The sequence below is a fragment of the Dioscorea cayenensis genome, chromosome 2, assembly GCF_009730915.1.
Source record: "Dioscorea cayenensis subsp. rotundata cultivar TDr96_F1 chromosome 2, TDr96_F1_v2_PseudoChromosome.rev07_lg8_w22 25.fasta, whole genome shotgun sequence".
NCBI classification, from domain to species: Eukaryota; Viridiplantae; Streptophyta; class Magnoliopsida; order Dioscoreales; family Dioscoreaceae; genus Dioscorea; species Dioscorea cayenensis.
The window spans coordinates 492,658-506,374 of NC_052472.1; the positions used below are offsets into that span (position 1 = coordinate 492,658).

Here is a 13,717-nt window from a genome sequence, read left to right on the forward strand (position 1 = left end):
GGGTATTACAAAATCACTGTGCATCTCACTTTTTACTGTGTTAATATTTATAAGCACAGTAATACTGTTCATAAAACAATGCTGAACCATTGGATCGAAATTTAACAGTAGATTTTAAATCTACAAATGTTGGTAGGTGATTCAACCTATATATATATATATAAGTTATATAAAAGTTAAAAAGAAACCTTGTATTTGACTGAGGTAGACTTTTACACAATATAATTTTTTTCAAATCCTGTAACTTTTTTTCTCTCCAATCAAGACTAAAGTAAAGACATGTATACCAACACCAAAACAACCTAAGAAAAAGCAGCATTTATTATCTCTCTTTCTCTCTTGAAACTCTATATATATTTTGTGAGAAGAGCACCACCACCACCACCACCAACACATCTTCCACTCAAATTATATTAGAGCCTGATTCTTTTCTTTTTTCTTTTTCTGCTACTGCTCTTTTATTGTCCTTGTGAGCTGCAGTTGTGTCAGCACATCACAAGGATCTCACATTAATTTCACCACCTTTTCTCTTTCCTCAAATTCCTATTAATTTCACTCACTCACATAATCACATCACTGTAAAAAATCACAAAAAAAAAATAAAAATAAAAATTCCTCCATACTTATCATCTAATAAATCTCTTTTACTTCTCTTCATTGCTTCCATAATTCCAAACACAAGAAAACAATTCTCTTTCATGCCCTCTCTCTCTCTCTCTAGATATATATATATATATAAAAAAATTAAGCTTAAGAATAAACATTTGAGTTACAATAAGAGAGAGTATATATATATATATATATATCATGCTCAAGTTAATTAAGATCAAAACTTTGATATAAGTATTTCAGCAATGGAAGAATTAGTTTTTTTCTTAATGGAACAAAAGAAGCAGAAAGATCATGAGTTTGTGTTTGATTTCAGTAATACAAGATGAGAAATTTTCTGATCAATTAGCAAGCAAGCAAACAAACACAAAGAACACAAAGATGACAAAGATCATAACTTTGTGTTAGATTTCCATGAAACAAGATGGGAAACATGTCAACAAATAGAGAAACAAAGAAACACAATAAGAACAAAGATCAAGAGTTTGTGTTTGATTTCAGTGATACAAAGCACAAAGATCACAGTTTTTGAGATAGATGATAGATCTCAATTAATGAAACTAGATGAGAAACAACCAAACAAGCACAAAGATCAAAACTTTGTGTCTGATTTCAGTAATTTATAAAAGATCTGAACTTTTGAGTGGATTTTCAATGGCACTAAAATTGGAAACATCTCTCCTGTTCAATTAGTTAGTATTCATCAATGGACAAAGAAACAACCAAAAAACAAGAGCAAAGATCAAAACTTTCTCTTCAACTAGTACTGATCAATGGACAAAGAAACAACCAAAACAAGAGCAAAGATCAAAACTTTCTCTTCAATTAGTGTTCATCAATGAACAAAGAAACAACCAAAAACAAGAGCAAAGATCAAAACTTTCTCTTCAATTAGTATTCATCAATGGACAAAGAAACAACCAAAAACAAGAGCAAAGATCAAAACTTTCTCTTCAATTAGCATTGATCAATGAACAAAGAAACAACAAAAAACAAGAGGAAAGATCAAAAAGAAGTTTCTGTATGATTTCAGTAATACATGCTGAGAAAATCTCTCAAATTGAATTAGTTTTCCTTAAAAGTGACAATATACACACATCCTTCCTCCATTAACAAACCTTAATCTTGTCAAGAAGAAAAAAAAAATAGCAAAATAATCAAAAGAAGAAGAAGAAGAAGAAGAAGAAGAAGAAGAAGAACCTCCATGGAGAAATAGTAGGAAGGAGAAGAAGAAGATCAGTAATCAGGCATGAGATGAGAGACCTTCCCTTCCTCCCCAGGAACCATGGCATCCCTCTCAGTGACCCGGAGCCAGATACAAACCGCAGTGAAGCTAAGCACCAAGCTGAGAAGGCCACTACCGAGACCAATCCCAACGATGGCGAGCACGGAGAGACCACGGTCACGCAAAGGCGGCAAAGGGAAACCATAAAGCCCCTTGTTGCCAGAGAAAGAGCTAGCATTGAACCTCGTCAAACCAGTGCCACTGCGGTTGGAGAGAAGAGGAGGGATAAAACCAGAGAGATGGTTATCAGAGACATCAAAGGAGGAGAGACGAACGAGAAGGCCGAATTGATCAGGGATGGGGCCGGAGAGGAGATTGGAGTGGAGGTCGATGACGTTGAGATAAGCGCAGAGAGCGAGCTGAGGAGGGATTGGACCGGAGAGGAGGTTAGAAGAGAGGTTGAGAACGGCGAGATTGAGGAGAAGGGAGAGGGAGAGAGGGATTGGACCGGCGATGGAGTTGGAGGAGAGGTCTAGGGATTGGAGATTGGTGCAGTTGGAGAGGAAAGGGGAGAGGGAGCCACGGAGAGAGAGGGAGGAGAGTGAGAGCTTGAAGACGCGGCCATTGTTGCAGGTGATGCCTTGGAGGTAGGAGGTGAAGCCATTGCAAGGAGAGGCGAAGTTGGGGCGAGTCCAGTTGTGGAGATTGTTGGAAGGGTCGATGATGGAGAGGTGGAGGTTGGTGATACAGGACTCGTCGTCGGGGTTGGAGAAGGAGGTGGATGGAGAGGAGAAGAAGAAGAAGAAAAAGAAAAGGAGGAGAAGAGATGGCGGGAACGCCATTGGAGCTCTGGAGATGGAGCTCTGGTTTTGGAGTGAAAAGGCTCTGTTTTGATGAAATGCTCTTTCACTATTGTCACATTCTTTTTTTTTTTTTAAATTTTTTATTTTGAATATTTTTATTTTATTTTATTTTATTTTTATTGAAAAAAAATTTGAGAAATGTAGAAGTTTAAATAATAATACACTAATTACAGCGGCTTAATTTATTTTATTTACTAAAACAAATATTATATGAAATGATTACAGTACTACCAGGTACAAAAGATTTTTAAAAATTAAATATAATTAATAAACCCTCATTAAATAAAAATACTGTTATAATATTTTGATCCAAAAATTTGATCATTAATTTATTTATTTATTATTGAAATAACAATTTATTGTATTAAACCATAATTATTTAATAATATTATTATTAAACAAGTGATTTCTCTATATTTAAGAACCAAATATAGTTAATAAATCCCAAGTGAATGAACAATATTATTACAAAAAATTTAACCAAAAAACTTTACTATTCTTTTGTCTATTTATTGTTTAAGTAACAATTTATTGTACTAAACACTGGTTATTTAATAATATTATTATTATTATATAAGTGATTGCTACCTCCTGTATGTAAAAAGTTTTTTTTAGATTTTTTTTTAAAATTTTTTTAATAATATCTTTGTGAGATTTTTTGGTGGGTTTATTTATTTATATGTATGATTTATTTATATATATATTGAATAATTTAAGGGGTTTAAAAGGTAGATAGTTTGCCATGTGGGCAAGCTAATGTTAATTGGTTGTAATTAATCCACTCAAAATAATTTTAGAAAAAAATTAAACGCACAGAATGCATTGGAAGATGTGTTCCATTATAAGCCTCACTCAAATTAACAAAAAAATAAAAATATAATTTTAAATTTCCTTTAAAATACAGGACTGGAAAATGCAATGCTTCACAATTCAATAACCAACAAATGGACTTAAAACATTAATAATTTAGTAGATGAATTACTTTTATTTTTTAAATTTATTTTTTTACATATTTGCACAAGATATATCACATAAAATGAAAAGGGACAATAAAAATACAAAAAAGAGGAGGAATCAATATTATTATTATTTTTCCAGGAGGGTGATTTAAATTAAAGGTTTTATTTTAGTGGGGGTTGTCCTAATCCTAAGGACCTTTGTAGTGTTTCACCAACCCACTCAAAAATAAAAACAATAAAAATAAATAAATAAATATAAGAGAAAAAAAAGGTACAATTGTTACATTAGTGATTCTTGAATGATTGGTCACAACTCTGAGTCACACTCAGTTTCACTGGCCGGTCACGAGAGAAAAAAAGAAAAAAAAAAGTAAAATCAAGAAAATAAATATATGAGATGAAACCTCAAAAATAAATATTTTAATACAGTTTATAAACCAAAATATAATAATTATTTTTTTAAAGTTCAAACAACAAAATGAATACTTCAGTAATATTAATAAAAGCATACGAATACAAGACATGTATAAACATATATACAGTAAAATAAAAAAGAGAGCGAACGCAGAGAAAATTACCGGAGACAATCACAAAACATAAGCATAATTCCAAACATTTCCGATAAAATATGATTTCATGTTACTCAAAGAGTATATATGTATATACGTAAATTTTCCGAACAATTATAAGATGAAACCTCAAAAATAAATATTTTTATACAGTTTATAAACCAAAATATTATTAATATTTTTTTTAAGTTCAAACAACAAAATGAATATTTCAGTAAATATTAAAAGCATACAAATACAAGACATGTATACACATATACAGAGTTAAGACCTGGACATAGCGAACGCAGAGAAAATTACCGGAGACAATCACAGAACATAAACATAATTCCAAACATTTCCGATAAAATACAATTTCATGTTACTCAAAGAGTATGTATGCATATACGTAAATTTTCCGGACGGAAGTAAACAAGTCAATACTACAATGACTAACAGGCTTTTAAAAGAAAGAGAACATAAAACAGCACAGTGAAATGAAATGCAATGAGGGAACATACATGGCACACAAAGACAGAAAAGATAAGTGTGAGTTGACTGACCTGCAAAGGATAGCACCCAAATCAGTAACTCTTCAAAAATGAATAAGCTTGTGATTTGTGAGTGTGAGTCCCTTTTTCTCCAATTCTAAATTCCAAGCACCAAAAACACCAGACATTGTTCCTTTGAAAAGGTTCTTCAAGGTTTTGTCAGTCCTCAGTCCCACCACTTCACATAAATATAGAAATGATAAGACTCATCACTTGTCTTCCAACAAGAGCCAAAAGAAATATATATATATATATATATATACAAATAGGGAGAGAGAGAGAGAGAGGGAGAGAGACCTTAATGGCAGTGGCATCACTGGCATTGGCAAATGCCATTGATCTGCTAACGGTTACGTTGAAAAAATTTCATTGGAGGGGTGTAGGTCCAGAGAGTGATAATAGATCATGAGTCATAACATGCATGGGGCCTCCACAAAAGCACAATAGAACAGCGCACTGGCTTCATTTGCTGCAGCTGCAGCAGCAGCAGCAGCAGCACAATTATGGGACAAGTCATTATTCAGCAACCTGCATTCGCTTCAGCAAAGCATCTTTTTTTAGCTTTGGGCCAACCTGTATCAAACTTATGAGTGCTTTTTATATGAATATATTATCATTTATCATCCACTGGTTAAAAGAAAGCCAAACTATTTCAAACATAGCACAAGTGCATAGCATATGACCATTATAAATCCATTTGTGGAATTATTAAGTCTGCAAAGGCATAAATAGAGAAAGAAATCAAATTGGTAGAAGAAGGTTACCTCTGGTTGGATGTATGGAAGCATGCCAACACACTGTTAATTTACCCAACTGTAGCATCATTCTGAAGATACAAAATGTTTGAAAAGAAATCTAGAAACTCTGATATAAGTATAGCAGGATGAACACGGAAATTATGCAACCAAACATAAGCTTGAATGATTTAGGAATATATTATTCAAGTTCAGCAAAAGGGGTGCATAATTTAAAAGTCAGCAGAAAAAAACCTGTAGACTAATCTGGGCACTACTGTATACATCATGAATATTAGACAAACAAAGACATTTTTAATATAAAAAAAGAGAAGAAAAGATGCATCCGGAGACATGAAGATATGCAAGTGGATTAAATGGAGATAAAAGTTTTCTTTGTAGAACTATATACAAGACAAACTTAATGGAGGCACACAACACTGCTATATGATATGGTGTATTTGTCATGATAACTACCACAATGGACAAAATCAAACAGTATGCTAATGTCCTTACTATTTGCTCTTAAAGACATGTTTTTGTGCTTTAGCTCCATATATATCTTTATACACATCATTTTCATAACATAAAACAACCACACAGTTTGAGGTATCATCAACAAATCATCCTTTAGATTTGGATCGAATGAAGTGTGACGAAGATAGTTCACAGCACCATCAATAGTTTAAGTTACTAGTATGCAAACTTGAGAAGAACACAATAACCTCATGTTCAGAAGGATGCAAATCTTGTATATCAGACAAAATGACACTATCCTTAAAGACATGAATGATGAATGTAATAAGAAATTAGATTTTTTTTCACCAACTTTGACCCAGTTTGACTTCTTTTTCATTCAATATGTGTTGCTCTTCTATAGTTAAACCTGATTGTATGAAGTAGATGTGGCCAAAATTGAGAATGCTCAGTTTCTTACACCATGAAATGCAATGTTCAAAACTAGATGCATCCCACCTCTTCACACAACAGAGCTAACCACATCAAGAATGAACTCATAGCATGCCTTGTTACACCTGCTAAATCTCTCCATGTAGCCGTAAATAGATTCAGTTCCTCAAAAAATGGAAGATTTTACTTACTGAAATATAATTTAGAAAAATAATCTTCAAATCATACCCAAGATGATCATAAAATGATTAACTACATAAAACCTGACAAAAGTAATGTCCCTAGATCATGATAGAACTTATGATATTTGATACCAGGAAATATAAAGGTCCAGCTAGTTTTCTTCATATCTGCAACTTTTTAATAATCATTCTGATTTACCCCAGAAAACATGAAACTTAATCATTGCAGTTTATTAAGATCCAGTAAGAACATTAGAATTGCACATCACAAATGCCATAATTAAATCAATAACTGATCAATCATTCTTGTCCTAAGCTTCCAACATAGCCTCATAATTTCAGATTAAGAGAATAGATAGGTTATAGGAGAACATGGAGAGCATAATAACAATAGGAATGTGAGAGGCACAAGAAATTACAATATTAGCAATCAATGAGAGCCATATGCCAAAAAACATAAAATAAAATAAAATAAATAATAAAAATAATAATAATAAAAAGCTAAAGGAGGAAGAAGAAGAAAGAAAGAAAAAGGCCCATGTAGATGTAGTCCTCTAAATTTAGCTAGAAGCACATGTTGGCACTAGCAAAGTAAACAATAACATATGAAAGCCATTATAGACACCTTACGTCTACCATAGAACCTGTATTAATCACCCCCACTTCAATGATTTCCGATGGAAATGTAATGAGCGTTGTCCATGTAAACAAATAATGATATCATACAAGTGACCTTTGCATAGGTACTAGTGCAATATCATAATGATGATTTTATTATTTCCATAATTTTTCAGAAAGCTAACTCAAGTGGCAGAGGCACAATCGATGGTTCTTGCATAAATTTAAAAGGTACATGTACGGTTAAACTAATTTAAAGGCCAGAAATGTAAGCATCCATCTCCCAGTTAGCATTTTTTTTTTCTCTTGGTTCTTTCATATGTCAAAAAGATTCCCAAGAGAAAAAAAAAAAAAAAATCTCTGTTTCACCATAATTTTGTTCCAACTATTTCTATTGTTGCTCCAAGGAAAAAGTACTAATTAACTTTCTTTATGGAGCATCTCAAGGAACTCAACAATAATCTTGTTTTGCATCATTTCGCAGCTAATAGGGAGAGAAGATTTTATGCTTTCAACAGGATGCTGCTGGATCCTGTTAAAAAAAAAAAGCATAACATAATACTAACAGTCGGTTATAAACCTTTAGCCAAAAGCAAATAAACAAGAGAAAGCACTGTAAGATCCGAAATAAACACCATAGGGAAGCAATTTAAAAAAATGTCCTCATTAACATATACAGGATATGAGGTTACACTCCAGCACCAGAATCACCGGTTAAAAGCTCAAAGTTTAAATCATGTAATAGCCACCAAAGATAAAGTGAAAACAGCAATTATCATCAAAGAACACATAATTTGACAAAATTCATGAAAGTAGCTCATTCCAGCTATGTGACCGAAGAAACAATTTGGCATAAGCACCCTCAAGCAAACAAGACCATCATGACAAGACAATGCGGTTTAATATGTTCCTTTGTTTCAAGTTGGCAGTCAGCCAAAAAAGGAAAAGGAAAAGCAGCCACACAACTTCAGGCATCAAAAACTGTAAGCAACATTAACAAACAGAAAGCACTATCCAAGCAAGCATAAATAAGCAAAACATCAATATCCGATTGATATATTGCTAAAAATATAGTCACATGTTTTATTCAATACAAATGATTGCAAGGTGGAGTACCAACTAAAACTGACTAAAGGTCTACTCGACAATCACCATGCAACCTTCTGGCTATATGCACAAACAGACTAAAAACACAAGAGTACCTCCAGCAACGAGAAAAGCAACACATTGGTGAAACACTTTCAATATCTGAAACCTGCATCATGCTGATCAAAGTCACAATGAAGAGAAATATTACGTCTACGCCGAGGCAGAAAACCTGATCTAGGACCCAATCCAAAATCATCAACATCATTTAGGTAAGGCCTTCCGCCTGTAAAGGGTCTGAACCGGATATACCTCCGAAAAGACGAATGAGGTCGCAAAAACAACCTTCCCCTTTTAATCTCCTTCATCCTCAGCCAGTGCATTGCATATTTATCTCTCCAACGAGCCACCACCCCTCCATTCTCATTCACCGGCCCAAGCTCCTCTAAAAACTTCTTTCTCCAGAGCTCATCATTTGAAGTGAGATACCGCATCTCTGAATTCACACATCCAACCCTTGCCAAATCGACACCAGGGAGAAGCTCCAAAATTCTGATCTTCAGATCAGTCGGTAGACAGGCAAGGCACGGCGGTGGAGGCAGTCCATTCTTATCACAAATATCAATCAAGAGAGGCAGTGATACCCCATCTTTCACACCCTTCCAGAACTTGAACACCACCTCCTCTTCCATCTCCCCAATGGAATCCATGGGTAAACACAACAAAGGCAGCAGCTTTGACACATCCAAACAAGCACGATGAACACCAGAACCACCAACGTTCAAGAACCCGTAAATTGACACATAAGTTCCCATCAAAGAAAACTTCAAAACAGCAACTTTTGCATCCTTCTCAGCATCAGAACCAATGAGTTCAGGAAGTGTATAAGAAACCGAGATAGTACCAACCGCAGTTGCCCATCCTCCTGGCAATTTCAATCCAGAACCATCAAGAGCCACGAATCCCGATTCCAAGAACACCGCATGAACAGCAATCACAACAAGCCCCAGATTCCCCTTCGCCACCCCCTTCTCCAAATCAAATACCCTCTTCAGGAAACACGGGACCGAAGAAGACTTCTCAATCACAAAAGTTTCAACATCCTCCTCCGACAACTCACTTCCATCCTCAACATCTACATCTAGGGTTTCACCTTGACTAGACGTCCCCTCCTCCAATTTCTTCTCCGAACCTAACAATTCCTCAACTGAACCAGAAATTGGAGCTACAGGAACAACCTTTTCATTCGAATCGATGCCCATCGGATCAAGAACAAGAGACGGATCGAAAGAGAAGAAAATGAGATCGCCGGAGGTAATACCGAGGGAGCGGAGAGTGGCCGAGGGGGAATCAGGTGAGAGCTCGTCCTTGCGGTTGAGGGTGAGACGAATGGATTGAGGAGCGAGGCCATTGGAGGACGATGAGAGCTTGGAAGCGATTAGGGTTTTGAGATCGGAGAAGGAGCAAGGGTCGGGGATCTCGAACCTCATCGTCTCCTTCGTCTCCTCTGATCGGATTCGGATCTTCATCGCTTATCGGGTCTGGATCCGCAACAACAACAACGAAGAAGAAGATAAAGCGGTGATGATCTCTGAGAAGTAAAACCACAAACGAAACATATATATATATATATATAATAAATTATTATTTTATTTTAAAATTAAGTTTATTTTTCATTAATTTACTCCTTTACTTTTATTTCACTTATTTTTTAAAAATTTTATGAAAATTTAAATATTAATTTTCTCATGATTTATAATAAATCATATTTAACTATATATTTTATCAAATTATATTTTAAATAAAATAATAATTTTTTTTTATAAATTTTAGATTATCTAACCGACTTTCTTAATTCATTTGAATTAGTTAAAATAAACTAGTGAAAAAAACATAAACTATATTAGTAAGAAACAATTTTAATAAGTTTAAGGGTGTCTTCGGCAAAAATGTTATTAAATATTGTTTTTTTTTTAAATTTATTTTTTATATTTAATATATTTTTATAATTTTCAATAAATCAAATTCAATTATACATTTTATTAAATCATATTTTAAACAAAATTAATATTAAAAAATTAATATAATTTTTTATAAATGTTACATTTTATAACTAACTTTAATCAATTTTTTTAATCTATATAAATTAATTAAAATAAACAAATAAAAACAACCACACAGACAAAGTACTTTAAACAAATTACATGTTTTTCCGAGAAAATGAGTAAAGATTCTTTCTTTCGATAAACAATCTTAAAAATCTTTAGTTTAAGGAAGACACCCGGTGAAACAAAATTTATTAAGGAGAGAGATGAAAATTACCAAAAGAATGTGGTCGTTTTGCAGTAATGCCCCTGTTAAATTTAATTAGATAAAGGGTGTTTTTCGCAAAAGTTTTGAACAAGATGGCGGGAAAGAAAATCCTTTTCTTTAGTAGATATATATATTTCTCAATTCCTTCTCAAAACCCTACCTTTGATCTACTCGCCCTCTCGCGAACTTCGAACCCTAGCTTCGATTTCTCCTAATCTCTCTCCCATTCCCCAGGCTGACCACCTCTCTGCATCGCCTTCTAATGGCGAACACCAAGGTACAAAGCGCCAGCCCTAATTTCATCCATTCTTTGTTTATCTGCTTTCATTTGAAGCGTTTTGTTGTAGGGTTATCTGGCAAAACTTGATTTCCAACTAAATTTTCAGTATTTTCAATGATTCTTCTTTGTTTTTGTAGTTTCTTCTATTAGAGATTGATTTTCTTTTGATTTCGATTAGCTTGGATGATGTGCAGTTGATGTTTAACAAGAAACATATATATGAAGTTGGGGCGGTGGTGTTGTTTGGAACTGAAGGTATTGTTTATGATGAAAAAGGTTCAATCTTTTTTGTTGGTAATCCTGTTCCTGGTTCTCCACGCTTGATCTTAATGGTAATGGATATAGATTGCCTTGTTTAATTGTCCTGCTATTATATATATATATATATATAGTTCTTCTTCCATGCTTGATGAACAAGAGCTTGAGAATTGGTAATGGACCTTGTACTGAACTTTGGATTATGAGTACAAAGTTTTCTTTTTATTTGTTATAATTATTTACTAGCCCTTTAGTTATGGATTGGTAGCAAATTGGTCTCCCTACTTGATCCTAAAGTCTTGAAATCATTTTCCAAGGAAGTTACTTGTAATCTTGTATTATCAGATGGAGTAAAACAGTTTGCATTTTGATTAAATCAGAGCATGGATTACCTTTACATGACATGGACATTTCCCATCAAGGTTTTTCCATAGGGTTTAAATCATTTTCCAATTAACTTAGTTGTAATCTTGTATTATGAAATGGAGCAAAACTGTTAGCTAATGCATTGATTAAATCAGAGCATAGGTTAACACTACAAGATATGGGCATTTATGATGTGTCTCTCCCATCAAGGTTTTCCTATACTGTTGAATTCATTTTCCAATAAACTGAGTTGTAATTTTGCTTTAAGAGAAGGAACAAAACTGTTAGCTAATGCATTTTGATTAAATCAGAGCATAAATTAACTGTGCAAGACATGGACATTTCTGATGTGTCTCCCCCATCAAGGTTTTCCTATAGTGTTGAATTCATTTTCCAATAAACAGAGTTGTAATTTTCTATTATGAGATGGAGAAAAACTGTTAGCTAATGCATTTTGATTAAATCAGAGCATAGGTTAACTGTACTAGACATGGAGATGTCTGGTGTGCCTCTCCCACCATGGTTTTCCTATAGTGGTGCAGTCATTGTTTTATGAGATGGAGCAGAACTGTTAGCTAATGGATTTTGATTAAATCAGAGCATATGTTAACTATGCAAGACATGGGCAATTCTGATGTGTCTCTCCCATCAAGGTTTTCCTTACAGTGTTGAAGTCATTTTCCAATAAACTTTTGTTGTGATTTTGTTTTATAAGATGGAGCATTACTGTTAGCTAAGCATTTTGATTAAGTCAGAGCATAGGTTAATTGTACAAGATTAACTGTACGAGACATGGACAATTCTTATGTGTTTGTCCCATCAAGTTTTCCAATAGTTTTGAAATCATTTTCATTTGCCAATGGACTTGGGTGTAATTTTGTATTATGCGATTGAGCAGAACTGTTAGGTAATGTTTTTTGAAATCAGAGCACAGATTAACTGTACAATACATGGACGTCTCTGATGTGCCTCCCCATCAATGTTTTCAACTTTTTTATCCTTGTTTAAAGTACCATGTTATGCATGCTTTTTAAGTTCTCCAAGTGGATGAAAGTCCTTGACTTTTTAACGAGAACAATGCTACTCATCTCGAATAGTCTGTGTGTGAAAAATCACACAAATACTAACTCTAAAATTGAGATTATTAATTCCAGAAGTAGAAATGTTAACCCTAAGTTTGAAATTAGTATTCGTATTGAATTTCATAATGAATAGCATTTCTCTTTTAATAATGAGCTTGTCTTAAACTATTAATTGGAACTGTCTGATTTTGAATCTTAGAGGAAATTCTGGTTATTAGATCCTGGAATTTTTAATTTTTCCTTTTATATTTAGTAAACATGAATAAAAAAATATCAGAGATATATATAGATCTAAAAATAATGCTTCAATAATCTGTGTTTTTACTTTGTCTGAACTGAGATTCAAATCCACTTTTTTTTTTGACAAAAATATGAAAACATTGTATATGAGATTTAGTGTCAATAGACCTAGAAATATTCGCCTCTTAATTATTATTATTTTTGAATAAAGTGGATAAACCACAAATTTATTAGAAAAAAAAGAGGAGCAGAGAGAACAAAGTACAGAAGTAAAATAAACCAAACTGGCAAACAACAATAAGAAAAGCTGGTATCCTCACCAGGGATGAGAATAACAGTAAACAGAACTAAAATAAAAAACAACAATAATGAAGATGAAGGAAAAGATAGTGAGCTGAGCTGACGAAGTCCGCCATCTGGAGACAAAGGCCAGTCTAGCAACAAAAGAGAAGCAGATACTCCTGGTCTGGGGTATTCACCTCTTAATTGCATTTCGTCTAAAAATGAAAAATAACTTTTGAAATGTTATCAATACAATGTTGTATTTTATCAGTAGAAATTGTTAAATGCAGGATGGAGTTTCCACTCACCCTTATGGGTAGATGATATTCTCCATGTGTTCATATATTTGACAATGCTACGTTTTATTATCTTTTGTTTAACTTTTTGTGTATGTACTGTTTTTAAGCTTAAATTTGAAACCCATGAGTCAAGTTTCTAGTGAATTTGGAATTTTAAAATGAGCATACTTTTAGTTTAATTTTAGATAGGAATATAAATCACCATGAACAAATTAATGAACCAAAATAAAAGGAATAGACATGACAAAAGCAAAGCCACAATAAAGAAATCAGTGATGTGGCTTCAAACCAGTAAGCATTCAACTTGTTACCA

At 33.5% G+C, this 13,717-nt stretch overlaps 2 protein-coding genes across 2 annotated transcripts; both read right to left on the reverse strand.

The window, feature by feature from the left end:
- Nucleotides 1-1,582: 1,582 nt before the first annotated feature.
- On the reverse strand, nucleotides 1,583-2,720 carry LOC120276615 (receptor-like protein 44). Its single transcript, XM_039283321.1, has one exon. The coding sequence runs from the start codon at nucleotides 2,674-2,676 to the stop codon at nucleotides 1,846-1,848; it is 831 nt and encodes a 276-aa protein (XP_039139255.1). The 5' UTR covers nucleotides 2,677-2,720; the 3' UTR covers nucleotides 1,583-1,845.
- Nucleotides 2,721-8,227: 5,507 nt separating this feature from the next.
- LOC120276598 (F-box protein SKIP22-like) lies at nucleotides 8,228-9,871 on the reverse strand. Its single transcript, XM_039283320.1, has one exon. It carries the CDS (start codon nucleotides 9,811-9,813, stop codon nucleotides 8,440-8,442), a length of 1,374 nt encoding a protein of 457 aa, XP_039139254.1. The 5' UTR covers nucleotides 9,814-9,871; the 3' UTR covers nucleotides 8,228-8,439.
- Between the last annotated feature and the right edge of the window lie 3,846 nt (nucleotides 9,872-13,717).